We start from the raw sequence: 23,579 nt of genomic DNA, 5'->3' as shown, positions 1-23,579 counted from the left end.
CAAAAATATACCATAACTCTCATCCACAGACCAGGCAAAGAGATCCCGGTGGCCGACACACTGTCAAGAAAATCCCTGGATGAAGAGGACAAGTCTCTATCAGAGGCCATGGAGACACAAGTGCACACTGTCATCAGCACAGCTCCAGTGAGTGCAAACAGGCTAGATGACATTAAAAAAGCTACTGCTCAGGATGAGCAGCTCTCCGCTTTAAAGCAAGTCATTCGGTCAGGCTGGCCGGAGACAAGAAAACAGTGTCACCCACTCATCAGCGAGTACTGGAACCACCGTGACGAGATCACAGAGGCTGATGGGATCCTTCTGAAGGGTGAGAAAATAATCATTCCACAAAAGCTCAGACCCTACATGCTAAAATGCATACACACAGGACATTTTGGAGTAGAGAAGAGCAAACACAGGGCAAGGGACGTAATGTTTTGGCCAGTCAACAGATAGAGGAAACAGTCCTAAAGTGTGACATATGCCAAACACACCGTAGTGCCAACACTAAAGAACCCATGCTCTCACATGACATCCCAGAGACCCCGTGGGAGACTGTAGCAACAGATCTATTCACATGGAACTCTGAGAACTACATTGTCATATGTGACTACTTCAGCAGGTACTTTGAAATAGAACGCCTGCACAACATCACTATAGCTGCTGTCATTCACAAGATGAAGGCAGTGTCTTCAAGACAAGGAATTGCACGTAAAGTCATTTCTGACAACGGGCCATGCTATAACTCACATGAGTTCAAGCTGTTTGCAGAGTCATGGGGCTTCCAGCACGTCACTTCGAGCCCGCATTACCCGCAGTGCAACGGCCTTGCCGAAAAGACTGTTCAAACCGCAAAGCGGATCCTCACCAAGGCCAAAGAGGACAAGAAAGATCCATACCTCAGCCTTCTGGAGTATAGGAACACACCAGTCGACGGACTCAAATCCCCAGCCCAGATCCTGATGAGCCGCGGACTGCGTTCCATCCTGCCCACGACGACTCAACAACTTCGACCTCAGGTGACCCCCCAAGCCACTGTACGTGCAAGGAGAGAGAACTGCCAGCAGCGCCAGAAACAACACTACAACAGATCTACCAGACCTCTGTCAACACTGCACGCCGGAGCGCCCATCCGTTTCCAGCAAGGAGATGGCACATGGAAACCAGCGACAGTCATCCGACCAGCTGAGACCGCACGGAGCTACCACATCCAGACCGGTGATGGACAGTCATACAGGCGCAACCGACGGCATCTGCTAGACAACCATGCATCCATCACACAGCAACCAGAGATCAGCGAGGACGACCTGGTCACTGCACGAGAAGAGGCAAGGCAAGTCCTTGACTTATGATTGATTGTAAAGGGTGTAGGCGGATCGCTGCCCTGAAATACATTTTTTTTTTAAATAAAAAAAAAGAGAAAAGAAAAAGAATTGCAATTGCAACATACTGTGATTTAATGTGTTTATAAGGAAAGAAAAGAACTGATTTGTGATACTGTACTGTATTCGGATACTTACCTGTCATGAGATGTTCACCAGTATAATACTGTCATTACAGTGTGATTCCCTGAAGTTGCTGCTAACATTTCACAGGAGTATTTCAGGATTTGTTCATCTGTTGGAACTACTTGTTTGCTAGTATTATTGTTGTTCCAGAAGAAGCACACTTAAATACTGCAGCACTTTCAGTATACTGAAGTTATATTTCTGCACTGAAGTTATTTGCACTGCCAAGGATTTTACAGTATACTGTGACTTGAATATTGTGTAATTTGAGTGCCTTTTTTTCTGCATGTCATTGATGCACTGCACATCTTATTTTCTTGTTAAAGGGAGATGTAATGTTTGGTACAATTTGAACCTTTATTGTGAAGGTCACTATTACCACTGCTGGAAGCAGGATGCTCTATGATGACAAGCACTAGACCGGAAGTCAGATAATGCCGGTACTGTAACCGAGACGGTAATAATAAACAAGAGCTCCCGTGCTAAACCATAACTGGAAATGTACCTGTGTCCATTATTATACAGATTAGGCTATAGAACCTGTATATAGTCAACCACAACAAGCCCATCTACAAGCTCACAATGCATCGCCATACGACGCATTGAGCTTGTAGATCTGCTATTTTCAAAAGATTTTGATCCATCTATTATTACATTGGAGAGAAGTCCGTCCTCATTTTTCCCGTGTCATTGTTTCGCACTAAACACAACAACAACAACAACATATCACATGTCATTAACAACACAAGCCACAACGTGCGCAATTAATTTACGGGTGGAATAACCCTAACCCTAACCCAGCCCTACTCCTAACCCTAACTCCTCACCATAACAGTTAAAAAATATCAAAATATACCTATAGAGATGGCTGTAATTTCCATAAAGCTACCCCAATGGAAACAAGTCCGCAAGGACTTTTTTGGCCGGACCTTTTAGACAAAAGTATTATAAATGTAACTGTGTTGTTTTACTGTACATTCTTTTGCCTAATGAAAATTTCAATCAATCAATCAATCAAAAAACCACTGGTGTCAGCAAAAAAATCATAAAGAATTAACCTTTACACTGTCTGACCGGGCAATTGAGTTTGGGGATCAAGTCATCATTCAGGATGTCTTCGGAGCTGTTGGAAGAATGCAACAGGAACCTTGTGCCTATAGAGGGAAAATAATGTGTTCTTGCAAATAACCACCATCAGATTTAAAATAGCCTAGCTTTAAAGGTAGGGTTACGTGATTTTCTTTTGTAAAAATAACTATTACATAGCTATAGTGTGTCCATTACGTCTCACCAAATCTTTATTAAACCGAAAATGCATGTTAAGGTCGGGATACCAATTAGGATATCAGGATAGAGATTAAACAAGTGCAATTGGAAGTGATGACACAAACAAATGAGCAGACAGAATTATGAGAATGAAGCTGATGAATTTGTAATCTCCCCAAGGAGACTCCTGTTACTGAACAAAGTTAACACTATAGGCCCTAGCAATAATTACTATCATAATATAGAGCTTTAACCTTTTAACAAAGCACTTTTTGTTTTAACCAAGAAATACCACTTATATACCGTATTTTCCGCACTATAAGGCGCATCTGAGTATAAGGCGCATCTGAGTATAAGGCGCACCTTCAATAAATGTATTATTTTCATATATAGGACGCACCGCATTATAAGGCGCATCCGCACTATAAGGCGCACTGACGGTGCGCCCTATAGTGCGGAAACCAAGGGAACCAATATTGATACATATATAAGGCGCATCGGATTATAAGGCGCATCCGCACTATAAGGCGCACTGACGGTGCGCCTTATAGTGCGGAAAATACAGTAATCATAATAATGTAATGAATGATAATGATGCATCTTTCAAAACATATTGCTGAAAGGTTCACCTAAACAGGGCCAGACAACATCATATTTGAAAACAGCAAAAAGCTAATCTATCTGTGTACTTGAATCTGTAGTCATTGAGATCAGTGGCGCTTAAAGCGGGGTCCCCCAGGGGGTTCCAGGGGATCCCCAGCTAAATGACAGGTGACTCTGAGAGTTATCGGGGTCCGTGGGTCAGATCATGGGGGGTCTGTGGGCCTAGTTTATTGTAAACTGGGGGTCCTTGAAATGAAAAGGTTAGAGTATTCAATGAGAGGATTTGAATATCATTATGTAAACACCAGAGGTGCGATTAAACTTGGTTCTATTGGAGAAGAAAACATATACAACTAGAAAATGTGCTCCTCGGAGCACAGGTCTCCGCCAGGCGAGGTGGTAAAAGAAAGTACTGTTCCTGATTAATTCTGTCTTACCTATTTATATTACATATTGTGATGTCACGTGAAACTTGACCAATGTTGACGGACGGACACACACACACACGGACGGAGGGTAAAACATACTCTCCGCCAGGCCGAAGGTGTATAAATAGCTACTATATAAAAATGAATAAATAAAACCAATTACAATTATAACAATTAAATCAAATCGCAGCAATAGATGAAATAGCCAGGCGCCACTATAGTGGGACCCAAATGTAGTAGTTTGGGTACTGTAATGTACTGGATTCAAAAGTGCAATAATTATTGCCAGACCCAGAGGGTCGGCCTACATGAGGCTTTGTCTGTCCCTCTTTCGTCCATCTTTTGTCCCTCTTTTCCTCTGCACACACGTCATGCGAAGTTCAACCACTAGGGGTCTGGCAGTACCCGGTCTCCTGGTTCTAGTATTTGAAATGTGGTGAGTGGAAGTCATGAGCTTGAAAAAAGAGAGAAAAAAAGTACCTTAAGTACAGCACTCAAGTAAATGCACTTAGTTACATGTCTACCATTGGGTGTCAGCAGTGGTGACAAGACATTCGGGAATTAGCTCCCAATTTTAAAAAGAGTAAAAAAAAATAATAAAAAAAGAATTGCCAACTCTAAAACAATACAATCATAAACAAATAAAACAATAAATAGCATGGCAATACATACATACATACATAATGTAATTAACCAAAATACTGATCTGATGGATACACCATATCTCTTTGCCAAAAAGAGCCTACACGCCTACACACAAATTGTCTTCCTTGGCCTACACTGGAGGGCTGCATGCAAAGTTCAACCTCTGAGCTTGTAGATCTGCCGTTTCCAGCAAGTGATCCCCCACCTAGAATGGGGATGCCAAACCTTACTGTGAGTTGGCTGTTTTGTCTCGTCTACGCCAAATGTCTTTGACAGAAGTAGCAGAAAAAGCTTGTAGATCTGCTATTTCTAGCTAATGTTCCCCCCGGAACTGGGGTTCAAGTGGTAAATGATTTTCAGCTCTTGTCGTTCAGTGACATGTGATCAATAACCAAACTGATCCCATTACAGCCACAGCCACACAGATGACGCAAATCCAAGCAGTGTGGCTGAAGGGAGAGGTGAGTTAACCCCCTCATACCCCTCCGCACATACCGCCAGGGTCTACCAGGGGCTCAATGATGGGTCTGCCCCTTCCCACACACACACACACACCAATCCTCTTAGACAAATGCTTGCACAGAACAGAGATGCCAGGGTCTCAGGTGGTGAGACAGAGGACTAGTGGAGTGGTGTTGGTGATTACTGCAGTGATTGAGTGCCACCTAGTGTGAACACACGGGATGACAAGCGGCTGCAGGGAGGGTGCAGACTGTTTTAGAAGGGACAACAGCTATATTGTGGTCCCCCATCCCAGACTAGCTCTGGAATAGTGGTTCTCAACATGGGGGTTCAAGGACCCCCAGGGGTTCCAGGGGGCCATCAGCTAAATGATAGTTAGGAACCAAATGGACCTCAATGGGCCTGTAACGTATGTAGAAAAAGGTAGAAGTTAGATTAACACTGAGGATGTCACAGTGTACAGTAGATTGGGTCCCGGATATATAAAAAAAAAGGTGTGGGTTTGTGATATCAAACTGTGGGGGGGGGGGTTATTCCATGGGCTACGAGTTTGCCGGTGGTGGCGTTAGTGAGATTAGACCCTGTAAAATGAAAGACGCACGCACACACACACACACGCACACGCACACGCACACACACACACACACACACACCTTTTTCTAGAAACATCTCAGTACTCCCAGTTATTAACCACTTAAACACTACATTGACCAGGGTCCCCTAAGGGTCTATACCCTCTCCTTTTGAGCCCTCTATAAATCTCATAGCTGAAAATAGCCGATGGAATGCAGAAGTGACATGCTTCACCTGCTCCCATGTCGAGATAGCTTGACACGTATGCTAAAAAACTTCGAAACGAGTCGTTTGAAAAGTCTGCTTCTGCTGACCCTCCGGGCTCCTTGAGGGGTTTCCAAATGGACCCGTACAGGTCTGTAACTCAGTGTACAGATGGGACCTTCGGGTCCATTTGGTTCCATCTGTACACTCTCAGAGTTATAGAGGGCCTTGAAATGCAAAAGAAAGTTGTGTAAAATGAGTTTGGTAACCACTGGGGTAGTCACTTATTAAAGGCCAATACATACTCCCTCCAATGTCAAACAAACTCTGGTTCGGACAAGCTTTCGGGGCTATAGTTCGGAGAGTAAGAACATCCTGGAGGTGCACGAGTTCCGCGAAAAAAGAGGCCAATCAGAGCCCAATCCGCTTCAGTATCCGGCTCTCCTCAGCTCGTCGATCATCTCAAACGTCTTCTTGTTGAGCGCCCCGCCGTGGACCCCCTCGCCCCCCATGACGACGACCAACACTTTCTCCGCACGGCCGATGGAGATGTTGTACGTGGGCTCTCCGTTCTCGTTCTTTGTCCGGATGTCCATGGTCCAGTCGTCGTCCACCTGCAGGCTGTCTCGGATCACCGAGCACTTCCGGTTGCACAGCACCAGGCCATTGGTGAGGAACATCTCGCGGTCTCGCCCCACCAGCACGTCGATCTCCTCGCTCGTCATGTTGGCGAAGGTGCCGCCGGGGTGAAACGCCCACACGTACTTCTGCGCGGGCTCGGCGTAGCCGACGATGGCGGCGTCCTGGCAGCTGCCGTCCGCCATCAGGCTGTCCACGAAGCTTTGCCAGGAGGACATTGTTTTGTTTCTTGTCGTGTGGAATTAGTTGCAAAGAAGGTTGGGAGGAAATTATGTTCAAGTGACGGATGTTCGCCGGCAATGCTTTACGAGCTGTGAGCAAGCTGTTTGTATATCGTGGTCGGGTTACAAAGGTATGCAGGAAATCCCCCGGTGGCTCTGTCACGGTCGAGAGTTCCTTTTTGAAGACGTGTGGGTTAGCGAATACGAATGAAATTTCTTTTAAATGGGAGGGTGTGACATATATGTGCAAATGCCGATGACATATGTGTGACGTCAGGCCGTGGTTTTCAAAGTGGAGTCTGGGGACAGTCAGATATATATATATATATATATATATATATATATATATATATATATATATATATATATATATATATATATATATATATATATATATATATATATATATATATATATATATATATATATGGCTGTGCACACATTTTCATGAATTTAAAAAACAGATCTGGAAGCTCATTTCCAATCAGACAATTACAAGGCAGCAACTTAATGCATTTAGGCATAAACACATTGGTCAAAACGATCCACTGCCGTTCAAACCGAGCATCAGAATAAAGGTGATGTGAGTGACTTTGAACTTGGCATGAACAATTGATTCTCTTTCAATATTTGTTTTATTGTTTTTAGCAATTAAGTGCTCAATACAAGACACATAAGACAACATATACACAAAAAGTAAAAATAGACAGAATCAACAACAACAAGCCAGCAACCAACAATTAGAAAAATATAAACATCTTACTTGCACCATTGCAACCCATTTTGCTCACTGATACAGTCCATTTAAATTTACTTTGTGGTGTTATTTCTTCATTGGGGCTGGAGTAAGGCTTCGATTCACTGTTGGGGTAAAGGAAATAAGTTAGGCATATTCACCACTTTGATCACTCCTAGACTCAAAATCTACCTTGTGTAGGTAGTCCTTGCTCCATTTCATCTTGGAGTAAGGCTAAGATTCTCTGTTTGGTGGGGGTACTTACTCATCTCACTTAGAAATTCACCATTTATATCACTGCGAAACTCAAATAAAATTGTACCTTGTGGTTGTGGAGTCCTGGCACTTCTTTGGCGTACGCTCTTGATACACTGTTGAGGAGAAAACAAAGTAAATAACATGTCATAATTACACCATCACTATTGTGCACAGCTATAGCAAATCAAATTCTACATTGCGTAGTCCTGACTCTTGCTTGCACCCGACTGAAGCCACAATTCACCGTTAGGGGTGGAAGACAATGAAATTACACATCCAACGTAATGTTTTAAATGTCATCTCCACTTTGCCATCTACACATACTTTGTGATATCCGTGTCCTCAGTCCATTCAGGGCAGCTTGAGCAAGCAGTGTATTGCTGTGATCCGTTAGAAAACAATGTCATTATTAATTTCACAGCTTGTCTCAGCCCCATATAGCAGTACTGACTCCACTGTAAATGGATCCACAACAGCACTGTTCCTCCGTATGCCAAGCCAAAAACAAAACCTAAACAGCTTCTGCAATGAACATATAAACAAATTAATTCATTATAAGATTTGGAGTATCAATAGCAGAGGTTATGTAATCTAGAGTGTACACTGTACAGCTTGAAAATGAAATAATACATTTTTAGCCCTGACAATTACTGCAACATCACTAGTTTTAAATACAGTTGTTGACGTAATGGTGATGTCTTTTTAAACTTCCTTTCCCTTGCTGACCTCCTCCATTCAAATTAAAGTGTGTCATAAGTGAGTGAAGAGTCCAACAACACTGGAATGACTCTTAACACTTCCGTGACGGCTGTCAGCCCATCCCATACGCAGCCTGAGTTAAGATCATAATGACCGTTTGTTTCCTGCTATTCCATTGGCCAGTGTCTCCCCCCTGGCTCCAGACGATCCGACACCTTGTCCCCCTGCGCTGCGGGTCACAGCGGGGGATTCTATTGTCTTTTAAATAGCCTACCTATTAACATACCAGCTCACATATATTGTCAGACTACATGCAGGCAGAACATTATAATATAGGCTAACTGGGAACGTGCATGTGTAACTTCACTAACTTGTAATAGTAACTGCAGATCATGTATGTAAAAAAGAAAGCGTATAAAACTGTACGATCTGTAGCTTACATTAAACTCTTGAGTTAATGTAAGCATCTCCTCTCCTCCTCCCTATGTCAGCGCAACAAGTGAACACACCGGTATGTTCCACAAATGTGCTCATTCCAGCTCTACTCCTGCGCTAAATATCTGATCTACAAACATAAAACAGTCGCTGCCTGACGAGCCCTATGCTTGTAGATCAGATCTGTTGGCGCAGCATTTTAAAACAGCGCGATCTGTAGCGAACACATCGGTATGCTTCACACATGTACTCAATCCTGCGCAAAATATCTGATCTACAAGCATGAAACAGTCGCTGCGTGACAAGCTCTACGCTTGTAGATCTGGTCTTTTTTTGCCACTTCGCAGTGACAGGGAAAAGATTGGGTTGCCAAATTTTGCGAGAGAAATAAGCAGTAAGGTATATGAACATTTTACTGCATGCGTTGCGTCTGTCTGAGTGTGTGCCCTGAGAAAACAGTGAGGCATGAAGCAGTAGTGTGTATTTCTGTCTGTCTCCTATATGTCATCATGATTTGTGTGTGTGTGAAAATCGGGCTAAAGTGGTTAATGTATGTTTTATAACGTAATCATTTATATCTGCAAGGTAACTACTAGCTAAAGTTTTCAAATAATTGTAGTGGAGTAATGAGTAAAAGCACAATATTTGCCTCTGAGATGTAGTGGAGTAGAAGTTAAAAGTATAGACAATTGCAAATACTCCAGTAAAGTAAAAGTAACAGAACAGAAGCAGCAACACAGTGAAATAAAAGTATTACCATTATAATTGAATTATACATATAATTATAATAATAAATATAGCTGTAAGCAGCAACAAGCGGGTTTGAGGGATAAGGCAAAAGGAGATTTGAAGCGCGCGAGAGAGAGAGAGAGAGAGAGAGAGGCAGTTAGAGAGAGAGAGAGAGAGAGAGAAAGAGAGAGAGAGAGACCAATTCTGCACATTAAACATTCTGTACTCACAATATTTGTCCCTCCAACGTCCAAACATCTCCTAAATTCATAATTTCTAGTTGAAAACATGCTATTGTCTGTCTCATCATAAATCCACACGATGTTTACTTTCCTCCCCCGTCACCCGTGAGTGGTAACTTCTAATGTTGCCATTTATTCTGTGAGAGCAATAAGCAACCGGTCTATGAATATTATATGTTTATGAATTGAATACCAAGGACCTCAATGGAAACAAGACCGCAAGGACTTTTTTGGACGGACCTTTTAGACAAAGTGTTTTAACTGTACTTTCTGCCAATAAAATATTCAATCAATCAATCAATACTGTAAGCGCAAATGTTCGCTTTTTTCATAGATTTTACCTGGTAACCCCCCCCCCCCTCCCCCTCTCTCTCTCTCTCTCTCTCTCTCTCTCTCTCTCTCTCTCTGATGCGCAAACACACACACACAGTCACACAGACTAACAGTGTTAGTCTGTGTTAGTCGAGTGCGCTCCGGACGGTGCGCAATTTCCGAGCGCACCCTTTGCTTTGATTACTAGCTAGCTCAGCTGTGTGATCGTAAAAGTTGCAAGTTGATCAAATGTCAATGTATATTGTTTCTTGTGTCTGGGTAGCTCAGTTGGAAGAGCTATTGAACCGCAAGGTCATAGGATCGAATCCTGGCAAAAGCAACACAGCATATGAGTAATCTGGTTCCCTGGTGTATAGAGCATTGTTACAGGTATAGACTCATTTGTTTGTTAATGTTGCTACCCTTTAAATGGCCATGGCAATAACGTGGCATTGGGCGCTTAAAGTTAAATATTTGAAAAACTACACATTATTCCTAAAAAAAAGCCACCAGGCCACTAATGAGTTGTGAGTGAAGACAGGTGTGATTGGTGATGAGTGAGAGCAGGTGAGAGGGGTGGATCTAATCCATGGGAATAGGGGGAAGGTTGCTGACTAGATGACTCTTTTCTACAACCACCCTCACTAACCTTAACCTCAGTAAAACAACAACCTAACCTCAAGAAACACTATTTGTAAAACTAAGAATTCCAAATGATGATCACCTCAACACATTGTTGGGGACAGGGATCGAACCAGCAACATAAGGACTCACAGGCTGCCTCTCTTCTCATTGAGCTAGAGATATGGACTCCCTGATGGTGTCTGTTGATATCTATACGTTTTTCCGTCCCTTATGAACCAAGCCTCTGTTTCGCTAACTACTCTAGATCACTGGTTCACAAAACATTTACCAATAAATATTTTTTTGTCTCCTCGGAATGGAAACTAGTGAAAATAGTCGATCTACAAGCTCACAACGCGTTGCTATATGAAAAGTTGTTAGATTGTAGATCGGCTATTTTCACAAGAAAGTATGTCATACATAAAAAACAACTACTCTCAAAAAAGCATTTCATGTTATTTTTTAAAAATTGCACGTGTCTGAATTGACAGGGTCATGTTTTGTACAATGCAATTTAAATGTAAACTGTTTGAACCGGGGACCTTTGGAACAAGAGGCTAACATTTTACTGATTGAGCTATTCAATCCACAGCCTTAGTCAGTGAGAAAGGAGAATCCAACAAAAAAAAAAAAGGGGGAATGAAGTACGTCATACATTGAAAATAACTACCCTCAAATAAGCGTTTCATGTTATATTTAACAATTGCACATTTATTCATTGATACAGTCATGTTGTGTGCAATGCAATTGAGATGAAGTCTGCATGAGGTGGGACTCGACCCGGCGACCCTGTGGTTGCAAGGCATATGGTTTACCAATCAGCCATTGGACCAACAGACCTGAACTGGTGAAAAAGGAGTTCACACATATGACACAGTTTAACGCAAATTGCTCAGAAATCCTGGGTTTAAATGTTTTTCAAACTGCTCAATATGGCGGAAAATCTAAGGGTGGAGCTTACTAGTCAAAGTGATAGATGTGTTCCTCATGAGTCAAGGCACATGTGTAAGCAAGTTTCACAGCTGTCGGCCAAACGAGGCATGACTTTTGCCTGTTCAAAGTTTGCATTTTCAAAGAATTGCTATAGCGCCCCCCTTTGACCAATTGGAGTAAGATTGGTTTAAATGATATTTGGAATGACCCTCTACATTACTGCAAAGTTTCAAACAAATATGAGTCTGCATGTATGTGTTAGGGATAGATGAATAATTGCGAACGCGGAAGGAGGCGCGCCTCCGCCCAAGTGGAGCCTACTATGAAACTCTGCTCGGCTTGTGGCTCTGTCTGTCTGTCTGTCTGTCTGTGTGTGTGCAGTATGTGTGCACTGCCTGCACTGCCTGTGTGCAACCGACAGAGTGCGCCAGAGTGCAGCTACAGTCAAAACACACACACACACACACACACACACACACACACACACACAGTCCGTAAATACACAATATTTTCGAGCTGCGTTCGCTTCCAGCGTTCGCGCGTCTTACTTGTTGTCATAAAACTGCAATATTCATTGGCTCATAAAAGCTTAACGTTTTCACTTAGAAAAAAATCCACTCCCATAAATCTGTTGGTATAGGACATAAGTCCAAAGTTCATGTGTAAAACGTTTCGTGCAGATTGCTCAAAAATCCCTGGAGGAGTTTGTTTTTAACTGCTTTTCATATGATTCAAAATGGTGGGAGATCTAAAGGTCAGAGGTCAAAAGTCAGAGTGTGAAGGTTGTTAGGCATGAGGAGACGCATGTGTGTATCGAAGTTTCATGGCTGTAGGTCAAACAGGGCATGAGTTGTACCTGTTCAAAGTTGTCACTTTCAATTGAGTGCTATAGCGCCACCCTTTGACGAAAGAGTGATAATTATTTCTTGATAGTTTTTCATGACCATCTACCATATGGCCGAGTTTCGTAAAAAGCGAATGCATGGTTAAGCCAGAACTGACCCTTGGCCAGGCTGAAAGTAGAATGCAAATCACCCATTAAACAGAACAATGACGATCGGCGGGTCAATGCGGGGGGGTCTCTGAGGTGTGAATGGCTCTTGTCTGGGAGAGAAAGGGTAAGACCGGTCCAAATAGCCGAAATATAACGTCTGGGATGGTATATATAGAGCTAATTTCATATTTAGTAAATATATTAGTAATTTAGTAAATATATTAGTCATTTACCAAAGTAGCAGGTCTAAAAGCTCACACCGTGATGCAGATGCAAAGCGTTGAGCTTGTAAATCGGCGTTCTTCACGGACTGCTAAAGTTAGCAGCTAGCTTTAAAGGGGCTACACCATGAATTAAAAAAATATATATTATATATAAATATTGCCCCCTAATACGTTTTAAACAGGTTGTAAGCCTAAAAAACATCCAGATATTTTTTCTCACAATCTGACTGTCTGTCATTCCAAGCTTTTTCAGCTGCAATACCAAAACGTCCTATTGGGCAGGGGGGAGCTACTGAGCAATTCTGTCTGGCCATCGTCAATGCAAAATCAGTGCAAGTGACATCACTTGCACAGCCATTCTGAAATGGCCTGTTCAGACACGCCCATTCAGGAAATCCATGAAATGAGCATGAATGACTGAATGTTAAAAAAAAATATTTTTTGGGGTACAAGAGACACTGGGGAGCCCAAAAAATACTAAAAACCTAAAAAAAAAAATGAAATTCAAGGTGTAGCCCCTTTAATTAACTGCAGCTAGCAGCTACCTTTAGCAGTTATAAGCTTGCAAGTGGCCTAAGAAACATTTTAAAATCAATAAGCAAAGAACACTCACCTCTACAGTCTTATTGCCATTTAAATAATTAAACTTCATGGTGATGAAATCATGAGAACTCGCATTAAAATGTCTCTAGCTGTGCTGTTGTCTTCGTGGCCATGCAGGACTTCACTGTGTTGTTGTTATGCAACGAACCACTGTTGCCATGTCCCCCCTGGGAGAAATCAGCAAACAGACCTCCGAAAACTCTGGTTTATTGGTAAATGCTTTCACCATTATAACTATGGCTTTCACTCGTTCCTCAGTATTTATAAATATTTCAAAAATGTATTTGCATATATTAATGCAAACTGCCAATATGTAGCGATTTTAGATCACTTCTAAACATAATATTAGCATCCTAAAATAAAGGTTTTCAAACAACATGACTAAAAAATAAAAGTAATTTAATGGTTTAAAAATGGTCTAAATCTAAACGTTGATATACAGTTTTGGGTAGCACTTTACAATAATGACCCGTTATAAAGCATTTATAAACGTTTATAAGCAGTTTGTAGACTATTAACAAATCATTAACAACCTGTTTGTTGACATTCGTAAATGATTACTAAAACCTTTATAAGTACAGTTACAAATCATTTATAAAGTATTAGTAAGTAGTGAACTATTCATGAATAAGCCATTTATATACATCTGTAAATGATTATTAAATCATTTGTAACTGATGTTACATAATATATACAAGCTATTGGTAGCTTGTTCATGTTTAACATATGCTTTGTTAAATATTCCTAAAATATCTATAAATCCTTAGTACATGTTATTATGTGCCCTATAGTAAAGTGAAGACAGTTCATCATTTACAACTGTCTGTTAATGTGTTTGTTCATGTTTAACATATGCTTTGTAAAACATTCCTAAAATATCTATAAATACTTTGTACATGTTATTATGTGCCCTACAGTAAAGTGAAGACAGTGCATCATTTACAATGTCTGTTAATGTGTTTGTTCATGTTTAACATATGCTTTGTAAAACATTCCTAAAATATCTATAAATCCTTAGTACATGTTATTATGTGCCCTATAGTAAAGTGAAGACAGTTCATCATTTACAACTGTCTGTTAATGTGTTTGTTCATGTTTAACATATGCTTTGTAAAACATTCCTAAAATATCTATAAATCCTTAGTACATGTTATTATGTGCCCAATAGTAAAGTGAAGACAGTTCATCATTTACAACTCTCTGTTAATGTGTTTGTTCATGTTTAACATATGCTTTGTAAAACATTCCTAAAGTATCTATAAATCCTTAGTACATGTTATTATGTGCCCTATAGTAAAGTGAAGACAGTTCATCATTTACAACTGTCTGTTAATGTGACTTTCTCCTTACCTGTTGCAAACTACCTGGCTTTCATGAATGCAGACACCAAACAATTACTAGAATTATCTTTCATGTTTAATATATGATTCGTAAGACATTCGTAAAGAGTATGTTGACCATTTGCAAACGTTATCATGGGCCTTGTTGTAAAGTGAAGACTATGCATTATTATTTCATGTTTAACAAGGATTAGTAAAACATGTGACATCAAAAAGTGGCAGAAGTAACGTCATAGAGTATAAAAGTATAAAACAATTTATTAAGATATAAAATGTAGCAACTCTTGGCCACAGCACACACACTGACATTTAAACAAAGAAAGTCATCACAACAGAATCACAGAGTAGCAGCTTGGAGCCTCTGCAGTCACCACCTGCCAGTGCAAGTTAGCTTTAGCTGCTAAGCTAAACTGCTAAGCATGGAGGACATTACTAGCCTACACATCAAAACAAACATTGTGGATACAAACAGCCACCATCAAAATACCCCCTGGTCATAATGCTACTTCATGTATGTAAGACAAGTAAGACGCGCGAACGCTGGAAGCGAACGCAGCTTGAAATATTTATTTATCGTAAAAAATATGTATTTACGGACTTTGTGTGTGTGTGTGTGTGTGGGTGTGTGGGTGTGTTTTGACTGTAGCTGCACTCTGGCGCACTCTGTCGGCCGCACCCAGGCAGTGCACTGCACACAGACAGACACACACACACACACAAGCCGAGTTTTATGTTAACTCGATCACCTGCAACAAGACAGTTAAAACACATAAAATATGAATTAGACATATTTCTGTCCAGTCTACAACTGCATCACTGTTCACTTCCTCCCAAGTAGGCTACTGCAGGTGTAATGCAGGTAATCAGTGTGTTGCCAGATTTTGCAAAAGAAACAAGCGGACAGGTCTATGAAAACAAGCCCAAAAGAAGCAACTAGGCTCAGGCTCATGATAACGTCTGCAAATGGTTTACATACTCTTTACGAGAATGTCTTACGCATCATTTGCTTAACATGAAAGATAATTCTAGTAATTGTTTGGTGTCTGCATTCATGAAAGCCAGGTGGTTTGCAACAGGTAAGGAGAAAGTCCACATTAACAGACAGTCATAAATGATGAACTGTCTTCACTTTACTGTAGGGCACATAATAACACGTACAAAGGATTTGTAGATATTTTAGGAATGTTTTACAAAGCATATGTTAAACATGAACAAACACATTAACAGACAGTTGTAAATGATGAACTGTCTTCACTTTACTATAGGGCACATAATAACATGTAGCCTACTAAGGATTTATAGATACTTTAGGAATGTTTAACAAAGCATATGTTAAACATGAACAAGCTACCAATAGCTTGTATATATTATGTAACATCAGTTACAAATGATTTAATAATCATTTACAGATGTATTATACATGGCTTATTCATGAATAGTTTTACTACTTACTAATACCTTTATAGTTGATTTGTAACCGTAGTTATAAAGGTTTTAGTAATCATTTACGAATGTCAATAAACAGGTTGTTAATGATTTGTTAATAGTCTACAAACTGCTTATAAACGTTTATAAATGCTGTAGAATGGGTCGTTACAAATGGTTTAATAATCATTTACAGATGTAAATACATGGCTTATTCATGAATAGTTCACTACTTACTAATACTTTATACATGATTTGTAACTGTAGTTATAAAGGTTTTAGTAATCATTTACGAATGTCAACAAACAGGTTGTTAATGATTTGTTAATAGTCTACAAACTGCTTATAAATGTTTATAAATGCTTTATAACTGGTCATTATTGTAAAGTGCTACCCAGTTTTGATTTAAACGTCTAGATCAAGGCTAAATCTAAACTATACTGTATATTGATTGAATAGTGTGATATTAGTGAGATATAATCATTTATAAACATAATGTTAGCCTCCTAAGATAAAGGTTTTCAATCAACATGAATAAGAAATAAAAGTAATTTAATGGTTTAAAAATTGTCTACATTTGAACGTTGATATATAGTTTTGATATAAACGTCTAGATCAAGGCTAAATCTAAACTATACTGTATATTGATCAATGGCTATTCAAATTATTTTTGTCATCAGTTTTGCAACTTACAGTTGTTTTTTAATCAATATTTATGGATTAATTGTTTAAATTTAATCGGCTAGATTCGGTCTAGATTATAGACAGAATCTAGACAAAAAATGGACTTCTAAAAAACGACTATGGCTCACTGGGACAGTGGTGAGTAACATTGTTTATAAGAAAACTAACGTCAGGAAAATAATAATAATTTGATGCAGTTGGTGCGGATCTAGAAATAGGATGGTAAAATTAACGCGGTTGGATGGCGGGTGGATAATGAACATGTATATGCGGATTTGGGTGACGATAAACCCTATCCGCGCATCTCTACTACCCAGGACCAGATGAAGTTAAATGATGCAATTTTACACGAGAGGGTGTGCTTTACCATGATTATTGGCACGACAGTGATGCAGTCAGGAACGAGGCAGAGCCAATTTCCACAAGCATCACTACAGTGGCAACTAGAGAAAGTGCTCCTCAGAGCAAAGGTCTCCGCCAGGTCAGGTTGCAAAAATCGGCCTCCTGGTGGCGCTAAAACAGATTTGTGTGAACTTTGATTTCAAGCATTTTGTTCAAAACGAGCCACACAAACGAGACAGATCCGTCTTGATCACATGGCTATAGAGATAATGTGTACTGATTTAAGTAACGTTTGGACCAAATATGTAGAAGTAATATCAACAAATTGATATGCAAAAAAAAATAGGCCTCCTGGTGGAGCTATAACAGGTCGATCTGAAAAAGCATAGGGGAGTCCAGGGAGTCTCTGACAATAATATCTATATATTCTTTTATTCCATATTTAGCTACTACTTTTGCAAACCTCCCGTGCAAACTGCTAGCCTAGCTAATCGGATATTATTATTGTGATTCGTTATTAGAGAACAGCTAGGTTCATATGAGCACAGCCAGAGATACATATGTTCTGCATTGTGGCATCCAGTGTGGGACCTCTTTTAATTTTATAGAGGCCGCTCAACATGTTCAGTGTGTTTCCTGAAGAGGTGGGTTTTCAGCCTGCGGTGAAAGACGGGCAGTAACTCTGCTGTCCTGACATCAGTGGGGAGTTCATTCCACCTCTGTGGGGCCAGAACAGACAAAAGTCGTGACCGTGTAGATCGCCCAGAAGGACCACTGAGCGACTGGGAAACCAGTCGCCCCGAGGCGGCAGACCGAAGTGGTCAGGCAGGGGTGTAAACCTCGACCATAGCCTCTGTCCACCGGAGAATAAGGCTGAGGCCGAGCTAAGTGTGTTTTTCTACAAATCCTAATATAGGAGTGGACGGAGGTGCCGTTTTTTGGGATGACCACACATCCATCCATTCCTTCTCTGAGCGTCGAGGGATCATTCCTGTGTTAGAGAGCCCTCTTGTGGAATTTTCCCCCCAAAAAATATTGAAAAGACTTATGTTTACATCCTTGGCAGGCAATGTGTTACAAAAATGTCAAAGATAACAGATCTACAAGCTCACAATGTGTCACATTTTTGAGGACCTATGAAAAATGTTATCTATAATGACCAAATCTGCTGCATAACTGCTGCTACCGATAATAGAAGTCAAATAATGACTGATATATCGGCCAGAACTATATTTCCATCGGGCTCTATTGAGTTCCCTGCAGTCTTCCTGAGAGGAAGGTTAAAGTGCACTGAGTTGATGGTTGTGAGATGGGGGCATAGGGGGGTTGGGAAGGTATATTTATTGGGAAAGCATGACTCCTCAGGCATTGCTCCTGTCTTCCACATAAAGGCCTCAGTGGGGCCTTTGCTCAGACCCTGAATGTCCTCCAGGAGACTGCTGGTGGTATGTGGGACGAACCTATGATGATTGCACAGGGTTTGACATTCTGGGTGACCTTGTAGGCAGAATAACACATCCCTCTGAGGATGAAGATGATGAGGTGCCGGCCTTGTTCTGCACATTGGCTGCATGTATAAGTACTTCAAATGAGCAGATCTCAGGATCCACATAGACACAGCATGGCTCCAATGTGAATCTCGGACTACACGTGGCTAGCCTATCGGTCATCTATGACTATGATGTCATTTATGCTGTCAGGTGTCTATATCTCTAACGTATGACTCTAAATTTGGGCAAGGTTTCAGCCTGATCAGAGCACCACTGACATCTACAATGAAATTGCAGTGAAATAATTCAAAATGTATGACACATGTGGAAAAAAAAAATGGAACCAGGAGACCTGGTACTGCCAGACCCCAAGTGGTTGAAATCTGAATGGCCGGGCTTCGCATGACGTGTGTCCCTTCTATGTCCCTTCTATGACGAAAGGGGGACAGACTTTTTTGGCTGGGGCCGGGGGACAAAGTGACCATGCCCATGTATGGAGAAAACAGATACAAAGCCTCATGTAAGCCCGACCCCTTGGGTCTGGCCAAAATGGTGCAAGTACATTTGTGACCTACCGGCAGCGTGCATATGCAGTTTGGTGCTGATCGTTCCAGTAGCTTGTGAGATTACCTCCCGACACACACACACACACACTATCGTAGATGGGCTAGTCTCTTGCAAAATACGTAGCCGTGGGAACCAACGGTTCCTGAGTCATGCATAGGTTAGTTAGGTTAGGTTAGATAGCTATCTCCTGTTTCTTTAGTGTGAACAGCTTGGTCTACAAGTACACTCCCTGGACATGACACATGATGTACAAGTACATATTTCCACCATCCAACCCTTGAGAGCAAGGCAGTCACTCTTTCCTTCTCTTTCCTCTCATTTTGTCACCATGGTTAATGAAGCGCCACAGTCCAGTCTGCCCCGGCATTCATGCCAGGCTTGTGAATCATCAACACCGACATGGAGGGGTCATACTCGAACTCCAGTTGTCTCTCCTCCCGACCATCAGCAGTTCTTAGGGTAACCTTGCTGGGTTTGCTGGCTCCCAGTATGAGGATGCGTTCAATCCAGGACTGTGTAGAATACTGAGCATCTGGAACCAGATTACTGGAAGAGAGGGTATTGTTGGTGAAAGACAAGCTCCTGTGGATGAACTCCTGTTTCTTGTCAAAGTTAAATGTATGGCCATCATCTATATAGAGTTCACCCTGTGCAGTTCTCTGGGCACTGAGGGACACGTGTAAGGTGTAAGGATCATCTTCCATACAAGAGGATGACCTACGAGCCCTAGTCTTCCTGGGAATAATGGAACCACCGCGCTGGAATACCGGGATAGAACTCATAGTGACTGGGATATAAAGGTTCTGGGCGCCATCGTGCTTTTGGAAAGTGTGGACATCAAACCAGATCTCTCCTTCACCTGGCAGGTAGACAGAGACGCCCCTGGCCCCCTCTTCAGTCACTGGGTGAACCAGTAGGTCTCTCCCAACCAAGAACTGGTCATCCATAGTAAATGTAGCAGTGTCCTGAGGATACTCCACCCACAGTGGTCTCATGACTGGTTGTCCAGTGCGGTGTGCATGGTAGAACAGCTGATACCAGTGAGGCAGCAAGGCGTAGCGCTGTCGAACTGCCTCGCGGATCAGTGCAGTGTTCTCTGGACCAAAGAGCCAGGGCTCACGGCGGGGGGTATCGTGGTGGGCATGAGCCCTGAACAACGGTTGGTAGGCACCTGTCTGGTACCAGCGCACCAGAAGCTCACTGCTGGGACTCTTGGAGAAGCCGCCCACATCAGCGCCACAGTGAGAGATTCCCACCAGGTTCAGACTCAGACACATGGGGATGGAGATTTTCAGGTGTTCCCAGTCAGCAGTGTTGTCACCTGTCCACACAGCACCATAGCGCTGTGACCCAGCATAGAAGGCCCTGGTCAATACAAATGGCCGCTCTACACCCCCTGACCTCTGAATCAGACCCTCTGCTGTGGCCATTTGCACATAGAAACCATAGAGGTTGTGCACGTCCCGGTGCTCCCAGGAGCCATGCACAGCGTCCTTGTGCATGGTGACCTCTGGCCCACTGAACACTGACGGCTCATTCATGTCATTCCATATGTACAGGTTCTCCATGGATCCCTTGTATTGATCATAAGCAAACAGGCTGGCCCACCACGCCCTCACCTCTGGGTTGGTGAAGTCTGGGTAGCCTGAATTACCTGGCCAGCAGTGGCCCTCATAGTCTTCACCATTTTTATTCTTGATGTAAAAGCCTCGGGAGCGGGTCTCATTGTGGATCCTGTAGTTGCTGTCTACTTTAATATGAGGATCCACAATGGTGACCATCTTGCGTCTCTTGTCCATGATGCCCTGCAGCATCTCCTTGGGTGTGGGAAACGTGTTGGGGTCCCAGGTGAAGTAACGCTTCCCGTCCGTGTGCTCGATGTCCAGCCAAATGAAGTCGTAGGGGATGTCATGCTCATCAAAGCCAGCGTCCACTGACCGCACATCTTCCTGATCGTTGTAGTTCCAGCGGCACTGGTGGTAGGCCAGTGCAGCCAGGGGAGGGAATGCCTGGGTTCCAGTGAGGGAGGCATACTGGGAAAAGACATCACGTGGTGCCGGTCCCAGCATGATGAAGACGTCGATGATGCCGCTCTCAGAGATCCAGCGCACGTCCGTCTGTTTTGTCTTGCTGGAGCCCTGCAGGTAGTCTAGCATCTTCCCAACAACTGTATTCCCTGCTGTGTTAGAGTTGATGTCCACCCATGTCTCTGCCGCATTGAGCCAGAAGATACCCATGGTGCGCTGGGTGCTGTGGGACAGCATGACTGGGACCGCACCATATAGAGCCATGGGGTTGTACAGCTCATACTCGAACACATCTAGGTTATACAGTCGGTATGGGTCTCCGCCGTCTGTGGTTCTGAGTTTGAGATTGTCTGCATGCTCCGGAATGCCGTAGACGTGTTCAACACCTGGTAAGGAAAAGTCTAAACTGACAGATGAGGGTCCATTGGGTTTGCTGTCCGAGTGCGATTTAAATGTTTCCTCCCACATCCCGGCTTCCGACTTCTCTTCTGTGTTCCTTACTGCATCCTCGCCACGGCTTGCTGAATCGGCCCGGTCCTCTTCCTTTGTCCGCGCCCTCAGGTGCTCCAATGCCAGCAGGCCACGGGAGTTTAGCGACATCAGCACCTTGTGGCCCTCCAGAATGTCCAATTGGAAGGGCCGGGCACTGACAAGGACCCTCTGTGAGTCCCCGAGGGATAGAAGAACTCCGTTGTCATCCCTAGATATGAGAGACAGGGGCTGGGTTAGCGGCTCACGGACGAGAACATCCGGGACCTCATAGCGAGGCTTCAGTGGATACAGCTCGTTGATCTTCACCCTCATCATGTTGCCCTGGAGGCGGAAGACCTCCAGCAACAGTCGGTGCGACTGTTGCTGGAGCTGAGCAGCGCTGGACTTAACATGCAGCTCATCGTGGATGAGCTGCATGGTAAGTCCAACGCTGGTCAGCTCCATGGTGTCCAGCAGGGCTCGGTATGGATTCTGGCCGGGCGTCAAGGATCGCTGGCGCCGGCAGAAAGCACTCTGGTCACAGGTCTTGAAATTCCCCCGGTCCACGGCCCACACCCCGTTTAGGCACGCAGCTAGCAAAAGAACCAGGACAAGTGCCATCCTCAAGGGGGAAGTTGGTGTGCTAACCTGTTCAATGATGGCTGTATCAGGCTTAGTCAAGCTACTAATTCAACTGGGGTCACGTTCGATAGGATGTATTTTAGCAGGAGCTACTATTTTCTCAAATTTGACTACTTACCAGTGCTTTGGCCTTCTTTTGCGGCAGGCAGCACCCTTTTTCGGAATACTTGAACACCAGTCTATGATGTCAGACATCTATGACATCAGTCATCTAGGATGTATTTTAGCAGGAGCTACTATTTTCTCAAATTTGACTACTTACCAGTGCTTTGGCCTTCTTTTGCGGCAGGCAGCACCCTTTTTCGGAATACTTGAACACCAGTCTATGATGTCAGACATCTATGACATCAGTCATCTCCATATTTAGACCCCTCTGTCGTCCCGGGACCCAACGTTGAGAACCAGTGTTATATATTTTCTGAAATATTTAATATTTCTCTCTTTGACTGTTATATACAGTGTACTCCTTGTACTCTAGGCTGCTAGATGTTTAACAAACTCCAGGTAACACAATCACATTATGCCTATGCTGGCCTCTCCACTGGCTGCCAGGATTTGACGGAAAGGTCTTCCTGATGACTTCGAAAGCCTTACAAGGCCCGCCTCCTACATACATTGTAGACATGCTGGTCTTAAGTGCAATATTAGATCTAATAAACTTTTAATTCATAATAATCTGTCATGGATGGTGGTGGAGCAGAGATTAGCTGCCAGTCTGGCTGTATGTTTTAGGAATATTTGTTTAAAGAAAAAAAGAAAATGCAAATATAAAAATATTCATTATACCAGCAATAGACAAAGAATTAATACCAGACATGTAGTGATGGGTCGATTTACAGTGCCTAGGCCAAGAACTGATGCAATGAAGAATACAGTCAGGGCAATGACTTTCTGGAACTCACTACCAGTATGCATCACTGAAATTAAGGGCAAAAGGCATTCAAAAAAGCCTAAAGCATGTTATATATATATGGAGGAATCATTGCAATTGTTTATTTCACTATACTTCGTTGCTATCCGGCAGAAACCAGCTAACTCCATTTTGACGCTTTTGCATTTTTTCCCCATAAATTAGGTCCATTGAACAACCTTTACGTCTGTGTGGTCCAACAAATATTGGACGAATGAAATGCATGAAAAAGCGCTTCTGACAAAACCAGCTAACTCCATTGGATCCTCAAATGTTCTGCTAAACCAGCGAAGTCCACCGGAGTTAGCTGCTTTAGCTGACTCCAGGCTCCACCCCCTTTTGA

The 23,579-nt window shown here is 42.5% G+C and overlaps 3 protein-coding genes across 7 annotated transcripts in view; all 3 read right to left on the bottom strand.

Annotated features, from left to right (window-relative positions):
- The window catches only part of LOC311065570 (uncharacterized protein), a 108,527-nt gene extending 100,200 nt beyond the window's left edge, over window positions 1–8,327 (bottom strand). The window contains exons 1-3 of one of the 5 annotated variants that reach the window (XR_014602849.1): window positions 7,868–8,327; window positions 7,608–7,656; window positions 7,364–7,410 (exon numbers count right to left, since the gene is read on the bottom strand). Coding sequence is in view for 1 of the 5 variants with exons in the window: in XM_084085982.1 (XP_083942108.1) it covers window positions 7,368–7,410; window positions 7,608–7,656; window position 7,868 (93 nt within the window). In the remaining 4 variants the exon portion in view is untranslated. Of the gene's footprint in view, window positions 1–7,363; window positions 7,843–7,867 lie in introns of those variants that run through there. The other 4 variants (XM_084085982.1, XR_014602848.1, XR_014602851.1 and 1 more) reach the window with 4 other exon arrangements.
- LOC311065629 (profilin-2-like) lies at window positions 6,118–6,546 on the bottom strand (the record flags this gene model as incomplete). Its single annotated transcript, XM_084086069.1, has 1 exon — window positions 6,118–6,546. One exon carries the CDS (start codon window positions 6,544–6,546, stop codon window positions 6,118–6,120), a length of 429 nt encoding a protein of 142 aa, XP_083942195.1.
- An 11,191-nt stretch (window positions 8,328–19,518) lies between the features above and the next one.
- On the bottom strand, window positions 19,519–22,305 carry LOC311033562 (neutral alpha-glucosidase AB-like; the record flags this gene model as incomplete). Its single annotated transcript, XM_084041132.1, has 1 exon — window positions 19,519–22,305. The coding sequence occupies one exon, from the start codon at window positions 22,303–22,305 to the stop codon at window positions 19,519–19,521; it is 2,787 nt and encodes a 928-aa protein (XP_083897258.1).
- Between the last annotated feature and the right edge of the window lie 1,274 nt (window positions 22,306–23,579).

This window comes from Gymnoscopelus microlampas (genome assembly GCF_963454915.1).
Source record: "Gymnoscopelus microlampas genome assembly, chromosome: 18".
NCBI lineage: Eukaryota > Metazoa > Chordata > Actinopteri > Myctophiformes > Myctophidae > Gymnoscopelus > Gymnoscopelus microlampas.
The sequence above is the reverse complement of the archived record's forward strand: the minus strand, read 5'-3'. Positions and strand labels throughout refer to the sequence as shown.